Source organism: Bombyx mori, chromosome 22, assembly GCF_030269925.1.
Source record: "Bombyx mori chromosome 22, ASM3026992v2".
Lineage (NCBI taxonomy): Eukaryota > Metazoa > Arthropoda > Insecta > Lepidoptera > Bombycidae > Bombyx > Bombyx mori.
In genome coordinates, this window is record NC_085128.1 from 2893691 (window position 1) to 2914502 (window position 20812).

A 20812-nucleotide genomic window follows, 5' to 3' on the forward strand; every position below is an offset into this window, starting at 1 on the left:
CAATGAGTAGTCGGAACTCACCGTCGTCCAAAAATTCTTTGGTGAGCGTCGAAAACCTCCTGGGGTCGTTACCGAACTTGACCTTCACCTCTTCGTGACCGTAGTCCACTCTAGAAACAAAACGATACGTCTCACGTTTCAACGCAAAATCATTTAAAAGCGAATAACGACGGTTCCAATGGTTGGTTTGGAATGAACGGTTTTCATTATCGCGTGCGACACGTGACTGCACGTGACAATAATGACAATAAAAACAGCAGACAAAAGATCGCACTAATATTTCAAGAATCGTCCAAAAGTCTAAGCTGAGGTGTTTTTTTCGCAAAGATTGCACAAATAAAAAATAATGGTGCGCGTGCAGCTTAGTGCTGTGAAACTTCTTTTGCGATGTTTGGATAGTGGCTTTCTTCATTTTTCATCCTTAAATCAAATTTTTCTTGTAATAGATAGGTGTATAAGAGAAATGACCTAGTTCTTTTTGTCCTTTCCCTCTCTCCAGGGTCGAGTGGCTCGCGAGACGCTCTGTCTGTTTTCTCACTCTCGCTCGTCCTAAATTGTATCTCTTATCTCTAGCCGTAACGAATATGTGGCGAGTTAAATTTTGCTCTCAACGCACCTAAAGAAGTTTCACTTCAATAATTCAAAAATAATGATCGACTTACGGAAACAGAGACTGCAGATTATTTTCCGGAGAGATGTTAAATGACAGACACCCTGCACTAAACATGGTCTCTAGTCTGGCATTTAACGTGTCAAGACTACACTTCAATCGTACTGATATTTAGAAGTGGCGATATTTACTTTATAATTATCGCAATTGAACACGGCGATGTACGTTGCTTCCGTATGTATAGTAAACTATAAAACGTATACATCCATGCTCACGAGGCAATTAATCGATGACAAATACGTATATACATCACGCACGATTCGCGCCAACAGATACGACTTAGAGACGAATATGCGTTTAATGCTGGAACCACACTGCGTTATGCGCTATTCGTTATGTGACTACGCCGTATTCGTCAAAATATTTGCTAAGCGCGCAAACAACAAACATGCCATCCACACTTCGAACTTGTGCGCTGAATTATGCCAAATAAGGCAAATATGTGTTTGTTTGCGTGGAGCGATGGACGTGTTAAGAGTTGCCGCAATTTATTATTTCCTAAATGTTTCTTACCAATACTTGTACAAAGTTACTAAAAGACCGAAAAGAAAACGCTGGTGGATGATTACAAGTCATAAGACACGTCGATACACGACCGCCACAAGCGAGCGAATGACACACCGAACTGTGGGCAGTCGATGCGCATATTCGCCTTATGTGTCCTTTGAAGTGAGTCAAAAAACCGACAAGTCGACGGATACGCGTATTTGCTATTCGTCCTTATGTGTTATGCGTACGAATAAAGCGAATATTGGCGAATATACTCTCCACACTTCGCCGTATGCGCGTGAATAGCTCGCATAACGAATAGCGAATAGCGCAGTGTGGTTCCGGCATAAGAATAAGAGGTTTACATACTCGTATACCTACGTACATTGTATTCGACGAGTGTCTAAATCAGTCATTAAAGTTTACCTGAAAACTCTAGGCCACTGAGGCCAAGGGTTATCTAGTCCTCTGGTCTTTTTCGGCTCGGGTAAGATTTCGAATGTCGTTATTGTCTTCGCCCCCTGACGCAACGAAGTGGCTATGCAATCGCATCTGTAGACAAATAAATATTTCACATTAAATAAATGTCATACGTACTTGGAATATGAAGTTAAGTGATAAAATGTTAAAAACCTTTTTAAAAACTTCCAGAAACAGATCAGCAATTAATCACGCACGGTCATCCGGTCCCAATTTAGGATTCCCTGTATTATGGGTACCAGAGATTGACATAAATACTTATATAGGTTTAAATATAAGCATTGTATAGTTAATCAACATCCAGACAGAGCAAACAAACCTGTTCATCACATGAATGTTTGCCCGATGCGAGAATCGAATCCACGACCCTCGGCGCAACAGTCAGGAGCGCTCACTACTGAACCATCGAGTCAGTAAAATTGATTCATTCAACAGCAAAGAGCAATTTTTATGTTTTGTATTTTATGTTGTCATTACTTTGTCCGAAAGTGATTGGGATTTAAGCAAAATAAAATAGCTTCCACTTGAATAAGTGATAAATAATTAATTAATTGACCAATTTACTTTGAATTTTGAAGTCGTCGTGGCCTAACGGATAAGACGTCCGGTGCATTCGTGTTGAGCGATGCACCGGTGTTCGAATCTCAGGCGGGTACCAATTTTTCTAAGGAAATACGTACTCAACAAATGTTCACGATTGATTTCCACGGTGAAGGAATAACATCGTGTAATAAAAATGAAACCCGAAAAATTATAATTTGCGTAATTACTGGTGGTAGGACCTCTTGTGAGTCCGTGCGGGTAGGTACCACCACCCTGCCTATTTCTGCCGTGAAGCAGTAATGCGTTTCGGTTTGAAGGGTGGGGCAGCCGTTGTAACTATACGTGGGACCTTAGAACTTATATCTCAAGGTGGGTGGCGCATTTACGTTGTGGATGTCTATGGGCTCCAGTAACCACTTGGCACCAGGTGGGCTGTGAGCTCGTCCACCCATCTAAGCAATAAAAAAAAAATAAAAAAAATTTAGAAAAACACAACATCGATATCGCAACAAATGGCGTCAGTTAACATTTGAACTCCAGTATTTAACATTAAGCCTTATAATAAAGCGTATAGAATTGTTTTTTAAGTGCATCCGACACTGACCCGGTATCTCCGCCTCCGATGATGAGCACGTCCTTATCTTTGGCGTTGAGTTCGGGGTTGTCCTTCATGTGCGGATGCGTGGATCCCGCCTGCTTCTTCTGCCAGGTCTCGAGGAACTCCATGGCGTAGTGGATGCCGTTGAGCTGGCGGCCCTTCAGGGGCAGGTCGCGGGGCCACGTCGCGCCCAGGCACAGCACCAGCGCGTCGTACCTGTTCGCATATTGGGATTTACACATTCGTTCATCGCAATGTTTACGGTTGTCGTTTCCTTCGAAGCATCTCGCATCTCACTCGCACATGAATGCGACTGACGTCATTGTTTACATCGTATATTTATAAACCTTTTTAAATCATGAAAATAATCTCTATTGCGGTCATTTCCGTGTCTGTCTACTGACCATTTTACAGTATAATAAATACCCCATTTTATTAATAAATTATGGTCAAAGGATTTTTTTTAACCTATTAACCCAACTTTAAACAGCTTTAAAAGAATGGTGAAGGAATGTTACCTATCCGCCTAATAGTGTTGTTTGCTTGTTTATGCTTTACCTGTTGTAATATGTAAGTAAGCATATTGGAATATAAATCATAATAATGTGGTAATTTCATATTGTGTTTAACAGTATATACGAGTATATATTTATTGTGTGTATGTATTTTCTTTAATAATGTGTTGTTAATAGTACACCGTAACATATCTGCTATATCTTTATCCGTCCAGAATTTTGGGTAATGAAACGGTTGTCTGGAAGAGATCGCTTTTAGCGATAAGACCGCCTATTGTACAAACGTATCTGCTTGTTGACTGTTTTCTGATGTTAATTTGGTTTTGGTGTGCAATAAAGTATGTTCTCTCTGTCTCTCTCTCTCACCCTATTTCAACTGCAATTATAGTTAATTTGCTTACTCGCTTGCCAATTCATTAGCGGATATATCCTTCCCGACGTCGACGTTGCACTTGAAGACGATCCCCTCGGCCTGCATCAGCTTGATCCTTCTGGCGACGACCTCCTTGCTCAGCTTCATAGTGGGTATCCCGTACTGCAGCAGGCCGCCCGCCCGGTCGTTCCGCTCGAACACCGTCACCGTGTAGCCGGCCTGCAAGCGGGACCAGACATGAAGTCGTCGTGGCCTAAAGGATAAGACGTCCGGTGCATTCGTATCTAGCAATGCAACCGTGTTCGAATCCCGCAAGCGGGTACCAATTTTTCTAATGAAATACGTACTTAACAAGTGTTCATGATTGACTTCCACGGTGAATAACATCGTGTAATAAAAATCAAACCCGCAAAATTATAATTTGCGTAATTACTGGTGGTAGGACCTCTTGTGAGTCCGCGCGGGTTCGTACCACCACCCTGCCTATTTCTGCCATGAAGTAGTAATGCGTTTCGGTTTGAAGGACTTAAGATGGGTGGTGCATTTACGTTGTGGATGTTTATGGGCTCCAGTAACCACTTAACAGCAGGTGGGCTGTGAGCTCGTCCACCCACCTGTTTTATTTACTGTGACGCACTTAAGACATCAGAGTCCTCAGCGTGCCTGTGCGCATTGCTGTGGTCCACGTACGACTTGGAGCACATTTATAGAAAAACTTCTTTCTTTATACGTAATTTTGAACTCTGCTATTTGTTTTTATTGTATATCTAAACTCATACATATTCCGTTCGCTCGACGACCCGACGTGCCTTGACCTTCCAAGTTTTTCTGAAGTATATTCTTCTTCATTTTTTATGTTTTGTTTTTACATAATATCTTCTCCGTCATTGTTAAATTCATTTCAATTTAATTGTTAATATGTTACAGAGTCAATTTCGTATATTTATTCGAGTTTCTCGACGGATCTTCTCAGTGGGTTGCGATTCCATATCGAGGGGTAACACTAACGAAGCAGTAATTTTGCTAAAGCCAGTTTTGTCCTCTTAGGTGAGTCCGGTGAGCTAACCTGGCTGTCCGTGTGTAGTCGGAATGGTTCCGTAAGCTACCATATAGCAACTAAATATATATATTGTTCTATTTAGTCCTCGCTCATGTCGTTGTTTATAGTTATGTATTTAAAATAACTCTTTTTTCGTTACGCATCAGCAAAATATCGACACTAATTACGTGGTACGTGACATCACATCACTAGAATATTTTCAAGTCGATATTTCGCGTACAGTACACACATACCGGTGGTAAGGTAGTATTAGTTCGTTATGTAACATTGAATGTTAATGTAGTTTTTGCTCAGCAATTTTTTTTATCCTACCCAAGTTGATGGGCCTTGAGAGGCAATTTCTGCGTCCAGCCATATTCTCATCAATGCTTTTTTATTTTTTTTTATTGCTTAGATGTATGGACAGCTCACAGTCCACCTGGTGTTAAGTGGATACTGGAGCCCACAGATATCTACAACGTAAATGCGCCACCCACCTTGAGATATAAGCTCTAAGGTCTCAAGTATAGTTTTACAACGGCTGCCCCGCCCTTCAAACCGAAACGCATTACTGCTTGCATCCGTGCGGACTGACAAGAGGTCCTACCACCAGTAAAAAAGCCTATTATAATGGCTACATAGAATGATACTGAAGATTTAGTTGATACAATGAAAGCGTTGATAATGTATTATCAGGACAGTGGGGTCGCGTACCTTGTTGAGCTGGTGCGCGCAGGCCAGCCCCGCGGGGCCCGAGCCCACCACGGCGACCGTGTGCCCGTTGCGATGCGACGGCACCTGGCACAATCACAATTCAATACAATAAACGACAAAAATAGTTAAATGAAAATGATAAACACTATATTAATTCGTAGCGATAGATGTTCGAGTCAGTTGTCCAACAAAATTTTGGCATCTTTCGTGTCATATGTACACGAATATTGTTTAAAAACGCTGTTGCTTTGAAGATATTATACTTATATACTTTATATATATATTATACTTTAAAAGTAAAGTTAATTTTCATTATCATACTACAGAGATTTGACTTTATCTAAACAGAATGGTTTTTTTTTTCCTACCTTAGCTGATAAGCTTTGAGAGGCTATTTCAATGTAACCTTAGCTAGTAGGTGAGCTCACGGGGCTCAAACCGTAGTAATGCTAACACTGACCCTGGTCAGTACCTAGTAGACCCTGAATGAGTTGCTTGCTCCGAGCATTTCAATATTGCAATAATTGTTACGTTATACTCATTGTAAAAATGAATATTAAAAAAATAATCTAATATTTAAAAAAAGAAAAAGAAAAAAGACATGCCCGCTGAGTTTCTTGCCAGTTCTTCTCAGGACGGAGGCTAGTTTTTGTAAATTGGCGGTAGTTTTTTTTGACGTTCAACAAGTATGTACTTTCATTTATGTTGAATTTTTTTTTTTAATTTGATTTGATTTGATCAGCATGAGTAAAAAAAAAGTTGGCCGCACCTCCGGCTTGAGCCAGCCCGCCTCGAAGGCGTGGTCGATGATGGCGCACTCGATGTTCTTGATGGTGACGGCGGGCTCGCTGATGGCCAGCACGCACGCGCCCTCGCACGGCGCCGGACACACGCGCCCAGTGAACTCTGCAACAGGACAACGCCGCTGCTGCCTTAAACGCGTCTCTAAGCTTTCTACGTACCATGTCACTATTCGCATTTGCAAGTCAGGAAGAGTGTGGGCACACGGGACTCTCCCTCCCTGTCGCACCGCGCGTTGTTGACGATCACGTCACTTAGTAACGGAAAATAGCAAGTCCAGGCTATGATTGCTGACAGATTGTGATGGATATCAGACACTGTTGTAATAAGCATGTGTTTCTCGATAATGTAACACAGTGACTAATATAGCGGTGGTTACTCAGTTAACATTATTTCATTATTTTTAATTTTATATTAGTTGTTGACAATTTTACGGTGGTAGGACCTCTTGAAAGACAACCTTGAAAGATTGACTGTGGTGGGTAAGGTAGAAGGGAAAAGACCCGCCAGCCGGCCACCAAACCGTTGGTCAGATCAGATAACGGCGCTCACTGGTATCTTTGTTGCGACCGCCCTGAGAGAAGCCGAAAACCGAAGCAAATGGAACCTGATGGTACAAAGAGCCACGAAGGGCTTTCAGGGACACAACTTTCAACAATGAAGTATTCGACTAAGAAGAAGAAGAAGGACCTCTTGCGAGTCCGCCCGGGTAGGTACCACCACCCTGCCTATTTATACCGTAAAGCAGTAATGCATTTCGGTTTGAAGGGTAGGGCAGCCGTTGTAACTATACTGAGAAACTCATATCTAAAGGTGGGTGGCGCATTTACGCTATAGATGTCTATGGGCTCCAGTAATCATTTAACACCAGGTGGGCTGTGAGTTCGTCCACCAATCTAAGCAAATATATTTTTTGTTTTATGTAATTGTATGTGAAACTTTATGGGCTTAAGTTGCCTAATGAATTAGATTAGCTTGTCACTGTAGAGTAGAGGGGTGCGTTACCGGGGAAGTTGTTGGTCTGCAGCAGCTGCGCGAGCGCCTGCGCCCAGTCGGCGCGGTAGATGAGGTCGTTCCACTTGGGGATGAGGTTGCCGAGCGGGCAGCCGTGCGCGCTCTGGCAGAAGGGCACGCCGCAGTCCATGCAGCGCGCCGCCTGCACGCGCACGGAGCGCCGCACCGCACCCCCCGCGTAGATCTCCTCCCAGTCGCGCAGCCGGCTCTCCGCGCTGCGGTACAGCGCCGTCTCGCGACCGTACTTCATAAACCCTCTGCGCACAGTGTCAATTTAATTACATTGCGTGCAGCAGGACAACAAACGTTAAAGAAACAAAAAAATATCTATCGAGATTTTAAGTGTTATTCTAGTGTAATTTTTTGAGAACTTTTCGCTCACAGTTAACATGTGATCGAACTCACCTGGTCTTGTCCAAGATCTTTTCGAGATTCTTCTTCTCGAACTCGACATCCTTAACGGTCTCCTCTATGTCGAGCACGCCGTTCTGATGTCCATTGGTGTCGCCCTTCTGCGCGGCCGGCTGCTTCAGAGCCATCTGCTTCAGCGCTCGCTGGTACTCGTACGGAAACACTTTGACGAACTTCTTCGCTGGTTCGGGCCATGTCTTTAATAGTTCTACCGCGATCAGTGATCTGTAGGGGTAGAAAAGGAGATTGAGGTTTTCATTGCCCCTTTAAATATTATATCAATAAACTCTTTGTGCTGGCGATCTTGATATTATCATGGCCATGACTGATGTCAGCTAATAAAGCGGGCTTTAAATTGTTTTCTGGCAGACTAATGGTAATAAAAAAAACAGTTTAGAACAATCTGCATTCTTAAGTACAACAAAACAAAATGTTCTATATAAAAGGTCACACTCAAAATCTAAGCCTAAAAATCAAAATAAATGCAGCTCTTTCAGAAAAGTTCTATCAGATGTTAAAATATCGCAATGCTTTAGAGAAATATAAGCATTTTATAATAAACATTAAATGTGTAGCATCTAATAGTACTACTCACCCAGTGTACTCTACGAATTCTTCGAGAAGTTTCTGTACATATTTGAGGTCGTCTTCGAGTTCCAAAGGTAAGAGTTCAACCATTTCAGGATTACATTTCCCTTTGAATGAACCATCAATGTCGTAGACGTAGGCGATGCCACCTGATCAAAAAATAAAAATAAAATGTTTAAAAATTAAATGCGGGTATTTTTAAATCACTCAGATTATTCAAGAGGATGTTAATTAAGAATTGGTTAAGTAAAAGTAATTTTTGTATTAATATTTACATTTCGTGAAGCCGTGATCTCGAATGAATTTGGTCGGCAGCGAATCACATTGCTTGTAATTTTTGTAATCATTATTATTCTTTAAACGTATTGTTATGAGGATTTATTAGAAAAGCTTTTTAAAAAAAAGTATTTAATTTAAAAAAGCATTTAATTCTAATAATTAAAACATTTGAACCTGACAATTGAAATTAATTGGGGCAAGTGTTACCGGGGGAATTGAACTGTGTGATCTATCGGCAAACCTTACTGAGCTGCATTACGTTGTGCACCTTAAGGCGCTGCCACACGGCTATAAACATTAGTAAACATTTGTTATGAAACATACGATCACAATGTTAGATAATGTTTACACGTTAGGTAATGTTAGTAAACATTTCAAAAAATAAAAGCTAATCCAATGAGCAAATCTTTTTCCATTATCGTGTAGACGCCTCGGAAAGTAAATCCAAACTGCGAGCGCGTCGATTTAACAAGTTTTATAAATATATAATGATATTGGTTACTCCAGAATAAATAAACAATAAAAGATTTAATTGCGTTTTATCTTGTGTGTGTGTATAGTGAGAAAATTAATATTTTTAAACAAACTGAACTTTCTTTTTACTGAATGTCAAACTTCACTGAACGACATAATATCAAAAAAATCCTTTTTAGAAAAGAGTTTTAGACTATGAAGATTTTTCTTTACAAATATTTGTAAACATTTTCCCGATGGAACATACCGATACAATGATATGTAGAAGCATTTAAAACTTTTAACAATTTCTAACATTTGTTAGTAAATGTATTAGTGTTAGAACATGTTTGTAAACATTTTTAAACAGTAGTGTGGCAGCACCTTTACTTTGCATTTTTAGGTACATTAAGAATATATAACAGTATCGTGTCTAGGATGATTATCTGTATGTGCAGAGCGCGAGTGGGTTACCGCTCATGCCGGCCGCGAAGTTCCTGCCGGTGAGCCCCAGCACGAGCGCCGCGCCCGCCGTCATGTACTCGCACGCGTGGTCCCCCACCCCCTCCACCACGGCCGTGCAGCCAGAGTTGCGCACGCAGAACCGCTCCGACGCGATGCCCCTGCGCGCACCATGCACCGCCATGTTTATTTACAAATCTTTATTGCTTAAATGGATGGACGAGCTCACAGCCCTTGGAGCCCATATACATCTACAACGTAAATGCACCAACCATCTTGAGATATAAGTTCTAAGGTCTCAGTATAGTTGCAACGGCTGCCCCACTCTTCAAACCGAAACGCCTGTGGTACCTACCCGTGCGGACTCACAAGAAGTCCTACCGCCAGTAATAACGCAAATTATAATTTTGCGGGTTTCATTTTTTATTACACGATGCTATTCCTTCACCGTGGAAGTCAATCGTGAACATTTGTTAAGTACGTATTTCATTAGAAAAATTGGTACCCGCCTGCGGGACTCGAACACGGTTGCATCGCTAGATACGAATGCAGCGGACGACTTATCGTTTAAGGTCACGCGGACTTCATTCTTTAAACGAACGAAACGTGAACCAAAAACGTTGTATCCCTTTTTACGAAAATTGCGCAAACGAAATTCCCCACACTCATAGAGAATATAGGAGTGCAGAAAGCTAATATTTTTTTTTAATTATGCATAAAAAATACATTAAATCAATAAAAATAAACATTACACACACTACCGTGTATTTGACACACGCAAGCATGCATACTATTTGTTTATTGTCAAACTTTTCTTATTGCCTAGTCTGTAGTCAAATTGAGAATAGAGTAATATTGTTTGTCTTTATTAATACTTGTCTAAAGTGTAGCCTTGGCGAAATCTGTGATTATAGAAGTATAATAGTCTTTGACAATAGAATCGTACCTAATAGTGGACAAACTTAAAATTTCTATTAATTATAGTCAAATTTCGACTACCATTTCGACCACTAGTTACGATTTAATGTGCGTACTGAATTATGCACAGTCAACGGATATTCTAGAAACTACTTGTAGCTTCACAAATAGATAATAAAATGTACCTGAAGTAGGCGCGTCCCGAGGTGGCTCCGTACAGACACACGTTCCCCACGATGACGTTGAGATGCGACTCGAAGGGAGAGTCGCGCGGCGGGTAGATGACCACGGTGCCGCCCGACAGACCCTTGCCTGAGCCAATTCGATCATTATTACTTCGTACTACGTGGCTATACGTGAAGTTCAAGTCGTCACTTTTCAAATTTATTTTATATTCTGACTTAACTGAACCGCGGGGACTTACCCACGTAGTCGTTAGCGTCTCCCTCGAGCGTCACAGTGATGCCCTTGGACAGGAACGCGCAGAAGCTTTGTCCCGCTGAACCGGTCAATGAGATGTTAACAGTTTTACCGTCCGGTAGACCGTCGTCCCCGTATTCCCTAGAAAAAAATATATTTTCATGAGGTTAGCAGTTGGCATAGTTCCAAAAGTCTCCATCAGTAGATCTCGTGTTGTAGTGGGTCTCGCCTTGTAGTGGGTCTCGTGTTGTAGTGGGTCTCGCGTTGTAGTGGGTCTCGTGTTGTAGTGGGTCTCGCGTTGTAGTGGGTCTCGCGTTGTAGAGGGTCTCGCGTTGTAGTAGGTCTCTCGTTGTAGGGAGTCTCGTGTTATAGTAGGTCCGCACCCATGCGGTGGTTTTCTTCATTTTTAATACGCATATAATTATTAGCTGTAGACGTACGTAAGTTACAATTTTGTTTTATTTATTGCTTAGATAGGTGGAGGAGCTCACAGCCCACCTGGTGTTAAGTGGTTACTGGAGCATATAGACATCTGCAACGCAAATGCGCCACCCACCTTGAGATATAAGTTCTAAGGTCTCAAGTATAGTTACAACCGCTGCCCCACCCTTCAAACCGAAACGCATTACTGCTTTAAGGACCAATGACAACTCAATATTAAAAAAAAAATGATTTTTTTTTATAAAATTGAAATTCAATTTAAAAATATAAATAAATAATAGTTTAAAAAAAAACTAACAAAATACGCAAAATAAAATTTGATAGACAATCTAACTAAAAAATCGAAAATAAATTTTAATAAATTTGAATTAAAAATAGCGTAAGAAAAAAATATTTTATTGTAAAAAAAGCGTGGGTTGAAATAGTCAATTTAATTCATTATGTTACTGCGATCCACAGGAGCAATGAGAAACTAATTAATAACTAGCCATCTAGTGGCTGACGCCCGTAAGCAGAAAGAGATATACATAAGAGAAACGACCTAGCTCGCTTTGTCCATTCCCTCTCTGTACGGTAGTGGTTCGCGAAACGCTCAGTCTATTTTCTCACTCTCGCTTTTCCTAAATTGTATTTTTTTTCTTTAGCCGTAGCGAACGTGTGGAGAGTTAAATTTTACTCTCAACGCACCTAAAGAAGTTTCACTTTAAAAATAATTTGACAGCTCTACTTATCCTCTCCAGTCTGGACAACTGTTCAAAACGTTGTTTCTATTGTCAACAGTCAAGTGAATATAAAACTAAGTACATCCATAGAGTAGCGGCACGGGGTATTCCCGATCCTGCAGACAGAATGGAAAGCAGTCGACGTCGCCCCAAACACGTCATTCCGGAACCTCCCGATCCACTAACGGGGAACCCGTCACTTACGACGAAGGGCTCGACGAGTAAATTAACCCTCAGACACAGCCCACTGAGTTTCTCGCCGGATCTTCTCAGTGGGTCGCGTTTCCGATCCGGTGGTAGACTCTGCTCTGCACGGCTCTTGCTAGGGTTCGTGTTAGCAACGTCGTCAGGTTTAAGCCCTGTGAGATCATCTACTAGTTAAGGTTACGCTGAAATAGCCTCTTAAGGTTTTAGAGGTTAGGTTTTAGGCTCAGATTAGGTAGAAAAAAAAGCACTCACATAGCGATCCGGTAGGACAGGGTGGAAGTAAACGCGCGGTCCTCGTTCGTTATTTTCATTTTGATGTCGGCGTGCGCCTGAGTCCCGTCCAGGATGCCGGAGCACTGCTCGATCAGCTGATTGTCCAGACGTTTCTCCAGTTGGAAGTCCTGGAACATTCACAAAACATATTATTGATTTTCAATATATTCAGGTCAGCCTATATTCGTCCCTTTTTCGAACCTAGTTTCGAAGGGCACGTCGTAGCACCCTAGGAAACTGGAGCGTAAACACTTCAGAAATTGCGGTAGCCAATAAAAAAAACCTAACGTTTATTTAAGATAGCCGACCTGCGCTTTGGAGCCCCCGATGATGTTGACCCCGGGCCTCATGTGGAGAGCGTTCTTCAGTATGAGGCTCAGGTTGAGCAGCCTCGCCTTGGGGTTGTCGTTGTTCTCGCGCACCTTTAGCAGGTCCGTGCGACCGATCAGGTCTTGGAAGCGCCGCACACCGACCTCGGCCATGTGCTGACGTATCTGTTAAGCAATAACTTCTTATGTAACACTAAATTTATTTAGTTTAATTATGCTGAAGTAAGATACCTCAAAAGGCACATAGTACTTGAACTGGATCAAAATTTTGACATAAAAAATTAGAGACCGTCATTGGACAAGTAACTCTGCACATTAGTCCTTTGCGTCGGCTTATCTGGTGTCATAGTCTACGGATTGATTCCCGATTAATAACTAAAAGGTGACAAGTCGTAGTGGCCTAAAGTATAAGACGTCCGTTGCATTCGTATCTAGCGATGCATCGGTGTTCGAATCCCGCTGACAGGTACCAATTTTTCTAATGAAACACGTATTTGACAAATGTTCACTATTGACTCCCACAATGAAGGAATACCATCGTGTAATAAAAATCAAAACCGCAAAATTATAATTTGCGCAATTGCTGGTGGTAGGTTTTGTGATTCGGTCGGGGAAGGTACCACCACCCTGCTTATTTCTGCCGTGAAACAGTAATGTGTTTTGGTTTGAAAGTTGGGGCAGCCGTTGTATTGTTAAAAGTGAGATTTTAAAACTCATGTCTCAAGGTAGGTGGCGGCATTTACGTTGTAGATGTCTATAGGCTCCAGTGATTAGTTGGGCCGTGAGCTCGTGAGCAAAAAAAAAATATTCGTCCACCCATCTAAGCAATAATTTTTTTTAATTCATAATTTGTTGCATGCTTGTTGTATATATACATACCGCTTCGGATACGCTTGCTGCATAGTACCGTTAAAGTTCGATAGATGGCGTTCAAACAAATTCACACGTTTCGTATGTTGTCGATGGTCACAGCGAAGAGTCGCCGGTAGTACAAACCACATTACACGTGTTAATATAAATGTTATATTCGGATTAATGATAGAATCGAGTTGAGCACCTCTTCCACCAGCATGAAGACATAGTTGACGACGTGTTCAGGTTTCCCGGCGAATTTCTTCCGGAGCACCGGGTCCTGCGTGGCGATGCCGACCGGGCACGTGTTCAAGTGACACTTGCGCATCATCGTGCAGCCTGGAACGTGTACATTACAACATTACATTGTACATCACTATTAGAATCATAACGCCTAGAAATTAATGCGACAAAGACTTGCGTTTTGGATTCATTGCGCGTCGGCCAAATATCAAATTAGTTAAACAAGTCGTTTTTTTTCGGTTTCATAATTAAGAGTTTTGAGAGAGACAATATAATATAAAAATAATATAGTTCTACAAATTGTCGGCGAGTGTACTGACCGAGCGCAATGAGCGGCGCGGTGCTGAACCCGAACTCGTCGGCCCCGAGCAGCGCGGCGACCATCACGTCGAACCCGGTCCGGATCTGACCGTCCGCCTGTACGACGACCCTGCAGCGCAAACAATTTTTATTTGTTTTCATATTATACTAAATTGGATAAATGATTTTTAATACAAAGAGTTTATTTCAATTTATTTTTTATTGCCGTTTAGGCAGACGAGCATACGGCCCACCTGATGGTGAGTGATTACCATCGCTCATGGACGTCAGCAATGCCGGGGGCAGAGCCAAGCCACTGCCTACAGAATCTATATCATCTTAATACTCTAGTCTAGAGTTTCATTGTATCTGATGCTGGTGTTGAGCGGTTACCAGAGCCCATAGACCAGACCAGACCCTGCCACTAGTAAGTCTCATATATCAATAATTTTTTTCATAAGATTACATATATAATATATTTATTATACATGTACATATACTTATAGATTTAATTCGTTCTTGGCCAACAGGCTAAGCACGTCGTATATGGAGAATTATTTTATTTAAGTATTTAAATGGACAAGTAGCAGTCTCTCGTTCCAGTTGGACGGGTGGGACATCCATGATAGAGCGCAAATGATACTTCCGACTTAAAGTTTCAAGGTCAGTGGCATCACGTTGTGATGTCTATGAGCTCCAAAAACCAGTGATGAGCTGGTCGATTCGTGGACACATGAGTACAGACCTGGATCTGAGGTCGTTGAGCACGAGCACCTGGTGCGTCTCGGCGACCCCCAGCTCCCAGGGCAGGCCGGCCGACTTGATGCCGGTCCACGAGCTCGCGCCCGTGCCGCCGTCGTGCCCCGAGATCACGATGTGCTCCGCCTTGCCCTGCGGACCCATCACGCTACTTCAACAAACAGTAAGACGTTCATATAATTAAGATTATAATTAATTTTTTTTATTTAGGAAATAAAAATATTGTAATATAAAGTTTAACTGCAAATAGCCAGAGGGAGAAGAGAGAGAGACGAGGCAAAAACGTTAAAAACGGTAGAGAGGAAGAGGTCGACCGAAGAAGACATGGATGGAGTGTGTGAATGACGATATGAGTGAGTGTTGAGATGACGGCTGATAGAAGAAAATGGAAGAGAAAAATTAACCAGACGGAGAAGCTACTGAAGCACAATAGTCTTATCCGACGCCGAAGATTCCCTATCGATCTCCTTATTAAAATCCACGGTCACATTGGAATCGTGATCTGAAGGCGCTCACCTTGGCGACCCCGGAAGCCACGACCCCGACCCCGACCTCGGACACCAGTTTGACGGATATGCGAGCCTTGGGGTTGGCGCACTTGAGGTCGTAGATGAGCTCGGCGAGGTCCTCGATGGAGTAGATGTCGTGGTGCGGCGGCGGCGAGATCAGCCCCACGCCCGGCACCGAGCACCGCGTGCGCGCTATGTCCGCCGTCACCTTGTAGCCTGCGTGCAGTAACAGTTCCGGTTACTTAACTATGTACGGCAGGAATCACATTTTAATTAAACTTTTAATGTTCAATTACTACCTGTTCATAGATTTAAGAAAACTGTCCAGGAACGTTTGTGCCACAAGGCTTATTATAAAATTAAGGATTATTTACTAGACGGCACTACGTGGGAATGAGGCGTTCGCTCCTAGCCTTTTCATTTTTTATTATTATTATTTTTTTATTGTATTTTTTGACTTGTTTTTTCGTTTATTGTAAATATTTTTAATTATTTAAAAATATATAAATATATATATTTGAGAAAAAACAAAACAATTGCCCGCTGAGATTGTTTCGCCGGTTCTTCTCAGGACTATGGCTTTTTTTGGAACTGGTGGTAGAGTTAACATTGTTATTTATATTTTGACTTTCAACAAGTGTGTTATACTGACATCTAAGTTGAAATAAATGATTTTGAATTTGAATGGGCTTAGGTTAGCGGAAATTAAATAATACGTCACTTTACACTGAATGTATTAATTTCCACTTTTCACTCACGGAATAATTTACGGTGATCGTCTTTACACTCTCAACTCAACCGAACCGTTATTAATTTTTTTTTATCTATTTCCAGGAATAGTTAGATTAGTTTTACACATATGCGCGATTTAGCCAGATACTTTACATATTATTGAGATTTAATTTAATACAATCGACAACCTCATGGGATATGCGTAGCAACTAAGTCTACACGACAGCAGACTTTCATTTATGTAATATTATCGCAACTTGTATTATGTACATATCAATACCGAACACCTTATTGCTATCGTTATAAGATTCGATATTCAGCGGTTTGACGTTCGAAAGTTAGAACAGGTGGCGACCCTGGTATTTTCAATTTAAAAAAACGAATAAAGCCTACAAAACAGTTATCTAATTCATTTGTTTGTTGTATACAAACATACCGGGCAGTTCTCCACCTTCCCCGGGTTTGGCCCCCTGCGCCATTTTGATCTGCAGATCGTCCGCGTGCGCGAGGTACGAGGCCGTCACGCCGAACCGTCCCGACGCTACTTGTTTGATGGCCGAGCGCTTGCTGTAGTCGGGGTCCTGCACCATACATACAATATTAGAAAACGATCATGTCGGGTGCACGAGTAGGGCTGCGATACACGAGGAATGGCTACGTTTGGTGAAACGCACCACCACCTTGAGTGATGACCATGACGACTCTGCCAAGAGTACATACGACTAAGAAGATTGTATGTCGGAGAAGGTCATTAGTTTGGTAGCAAAACAAAGCGCAGCACAATTCCTGAGAGGTGACAACACGATCTTAATGTTATCGAAACTCGGCTAAGTTCGTGCTACGACAGAGCCTAGCCGACAGAGGCGTACGTACATAGACGCGACTCATCAATCAGCCTTCTTTGGTGTTGCCGACTCTCGGGAATCGGAAATTGCTACCAAACTAATGACCGTCTTTGACACGTATTTGTTTATGACTGGCGATAGTTCTTTTGACGTTCAACAAGTATTTACTTTCATTTATGTTGAATAAAAATGTTTTGATTTGATTTGAATTGATTTGACTTTGGGTTGAGACAGTAGCGACGTGGTCGGGTCACTTGAGCCGAACCTGATGTAGATCTCTTTAGTGTTCGTCCGCTGGCGAATGCGGCCTTCACTGCAAGATTAAAGCAGCTATTCCAAATTGACGTTTGTCCAGCAAAAAAACTTTGCTACTGGTGGTAAGACCTTTTGTGAGTCCGCACGGGTAGGTACCACCGCCCTGCCTATTTCTGCCGTGAAGCAGTAATGCGTTTCGGTTTGAAGGGTGGGGCAGCTGTTGTAACTATATTGAGACCTTAGAACTTATATCTCAAGGTGGGTGGCGCATTTACGTAGTAGATGTCTATGAGCTCAAGTAACCATTTAACATCAGGTGGGCTGTGAGATCGTCCACACATCTAAGCAATAAAAAAATATCTGCGTTGCAAATCAACGTCATTTCTAGCTACACCGTTCGATCCCGACCATCCAAGATCACACTATTTCAGCGACCGATAATAACTATTGAGCCACCTCCATCCAACAGCAAGGGTCTGAAGCGCGGGCTAATTATAGTTTAATGTAGCCGACATTACGTCGTGATGTAGATGGACTTCGGTAAGAACACCGGCCGAGCTAATAGACTCACCTGGTTCAAATATCGGTCAGCGTTTTCCCCTCCCTCTCCGGTGTTGGATTTACCTCCGATGCGGTTCATGGCGATGGCGAGCGTCGTGTGAGCCTCCAGAGATATCGATCCGAATGACATCGCACCTGTTCGATTAACGTCATGTCCATTAGCTTCAACGTGTCGATATTGCCTCAGCACATTAGTGCTAACAAAACCTACAAACTGATTTTGTGAAATAGATTTGTAGGTTTTGTAGGAAAGGGAGTAAATACGAGAGAGCTATTAGTGAGGAAAGCGGCATACAAAAGGTTAAATGAAATTTATATAACACTAATTAGTATACTACTATAAAGCTATTTATTACTCGCGGCTTCGTGCTAGGAAAATTGTTTTAAAGTGTTACGTAATTTTTCTGAAGATAATAAAACAGTATCCCGTGGGAACGAGATGTATCGGAATAAAAGGTTGCCTACGTCACTCTCCTGACCTAGACTTATATATTTTTTTAAATCACATCAGTCCCTTGCTTTGATTTCACGTGAAAGAAGGACAAACAAATACATTTATAATATTAGTAGGGATAATAATAAAGTGCGAGACCTGTAGCGAAACGTTTAACGATTTCCGAGGCCGGCTCCACTTCGCTGATAGGGATGGGCTCGTCCAGCCGCACGAGCTCCAGCTGGCCCCGCAGCGTGCAGGCGCGGACCGACTCCAGCGTGCTCTCTCTGTGCGGGACAACCTGCTCGTTAGCGGGGTGGGGGGAGGGGGGATACACACCCGCACACCGGGCACGCTCGCTTAAACTCTTTGGTGGGAACGCGCGGGGCAAAGTTCTGTGACTGGTTTTATGTCATTCATTCAGTGTTCCTTCAGGTTTATATGAGTAATAAAATAACCATGGTTTATTAATTATTTAGCGTTTGCGAAAGTACACAAATGTGAAAGAACATGAAATGAAAGCCGTTAGATATCGCTTCTCGGATTCTTCCAAAAAATCAATTTGAAAAACTCTCAGTAAATAACCACCATTTTACTGAGACTATATTTCAGCCCATTTCCCATTTCAGTTAATTCAATTTCATCCACATTGATTTAAATCTCAAATCAATCAACTTTATCTAATTTCGTTTTATATCATTTTTCATATTAAAACGCGTAAAATGAAAATATAAAAATTGACTTAAAGGTCTCGGTACCAGGTAAGATAAAATAAAAAAAACTCGTTTCAATTACTATGGCTCGCAATAATAGATTAACACAAGTCTACGCTGCTACGGCGGCTAGTGCAACATTGAGGGTCATGGCACAGTATGCAGGCACGGTTCGCTCCAACCCAGCGATTAGCTTGTCATTTGAATTTGACCCTTAAATCGTATGTCGTAAAATATGTTTCAGAATGTCAGTATAAAAAGCCAACAGCAGGGTATCTGCGCACTTGCTGCTACCTAGCAACCGTTCGCAGTGGTCTTACAGATACAATGCCATTACCATGTGCCTTCGTAGTGGTCTTACACATACAATGCTGTTACCGTGTGCCATGACCTTTACTCTGGTGGCCCTCAATCACCTGAACCGGTCGTAGGCGGACTTGCTGTTCCCGAGCGCGGCCTCCTGCAGGTTGGCGATGGACGTGGGGTCGTTGACGTGCTTCTCTCCGCCGGCGCGCCAGTGATAGTTGCCCGGGTTCCTGACCACGTTCATGAGACATTAGTTTAATGAACAAGTATTTCTTCATGATCTAACGTAAAATAAATTACGGGTTACTGTCTAAGGACATTGATGACATAGACAGTAATGACGGCAATTTATAGAGTCTCGCCTCTTAGAGAGAATATTGAAAATTTAACAGAATCTAACCTTCGTAACAGAACTCAATTGTTCCAGTTTTCATGTTGATTGAATGTATTGACGGTAACAAAAACACTGATAAATTATCAAGATTTCCTTTTAGCTTTATCATCATCAGCCTGCGGCAGTCAACTGCTGGACATATGCCTCACCCCAAGGCTCGCCACTGAACCCGATCTTCGGTTCTAGGCATCCAGTTACTGCCAGCTGCCCTGCGCAGGTCGTCGCTCCATCTAGCGGAGGGCGTCATACACTACGTTTGCCGGTTCGCGGTCTCCACTCCAGAACACGTCTACCCCAACGGTTATCGGTTCTGCGATATATGTGACCTTTAGCTTACGCTTTTTTGGTAAAAATCATTAAGAAAATGTAACGGCTAACCTCAAAACGAGACTATCTACGCAATCCCCGTAAGTCATGGCGTGTCGGTCCAACGTCTCATTCGACAGAATCTCAAAGTTCACGCCACCTGTAAAAAGGATTTTGATGAGTAAAAATTTAGGACCCAAAATATAAATATAAATAATGGTTTATTAATTTTTTCTAGTACATCGCATATTTCGTATCTGAAAGTATCTGTTGAACGCAAAACTGCACCTAGCCCGGTGGTCCGTAAGCACTATTTACCAAATCATTTTATTGGATGAGTTGATTTTTGTAAACGAATACAGAATTCGAATATGATATTTGTTTTACAAAGTAGACTTACCAATCCTAGATTGGGTTCCTTTAAAACATTTATCGATGACTTCCTCGCTCAAGCCGACGGCTTCGAATATCTGAGCGCTCTTGTAAGACTGGAGGGTGCTGATGCCCATCTTGGCCATGACCTTGGCGAGGCCGGTCTCAATGGCCTTCTGGTAGGCGGAGTAGATGTCGTCGTCGGTGAGGTTCGGGTCGAGGATGTTGTCGTTGCGGAGGGCGAACGCCAGCTCGAAGGCCAAGTACGGACAGATCGCGTCGGCGCCGTAGCCTGCGACACGAAACTGACTTAAATAATATTTGTAACACCATTTTTTACAACTTCGTGGGTGGTGTTCTTACGTGTAGCTTCTGTTTAAGAACAAACTTTTGAAGAGAGAGAGAGAGAGATTTTGACAAGAGGACATTAGCTTTTAAGTTATTGAACAGAAAGTTTAGGTCGCCGTCGCCGAAACCGGCTTGGAACCATGAT

At 42.2% G+C, this 20812-nt stretch overlaps 1 protein-coding gene across 1 annotated transcript in view; it reads right to left on the reverse strand.

Moving 5' to 3' along the window:
• Positions 1 to 20812, reverse strand: part of Gogat (glutamate synthase) — a 67502-nt gene that overhangs the window by 3759 nt on the left and 42931 nt on the right. Inside the window, 24 exon segments of the mRNA NM_001048213.1 lie at positions 22 to 110; positions 1586 to 1711; positions 2787 to 2996; positions 3697 to 3887; positions 5422 to 5505; positions 6191 to 6327; positions 7228 to 7493; positions 7642 to 7872; positions 8243 to 8384; positions 9442 to 9590; positions 10533 to 10659; positions 10772 to 10908; positions 12390 to 12538; positions 12719 to 12904; positions 13797 to 13930; positions 14155 to 14264; positions 14880 to 15025; positions 15410 to 15618; positions 16571 to 16715; positions 17806 to 17930; positions 18388 to 18515; positions 19358 to 19477; positions 20020 to 20107; positions 20348 to 20611. Of these exon segments, the coding sequence (NP_001041678.1) occupies positions 22 to 110; positions 1586 to 1711; positions 2787 to 2996; positions 3697 to 3887; positions 5422 to 5505; positions 6191 to 6327; positions 7228 to 7493; positions 7642 to 7872; positions 8243 to 8384; positions 9442 to 9590; positions 10533 to 10659; positions 10772 to 10908; positions 12390 to 12538; positions 12719 to 12904; positions 13797 to 13930; positions 14155 to 14264; positions 14880 to 15025; positions 15410 to 15618; positions 16571 to 16715; positions 17806 to 17930; positions 18388 to 18515; positions 19358 to 19477; positions 20020 to 20107; positions 20348 to 20611 (3693 nt within the window).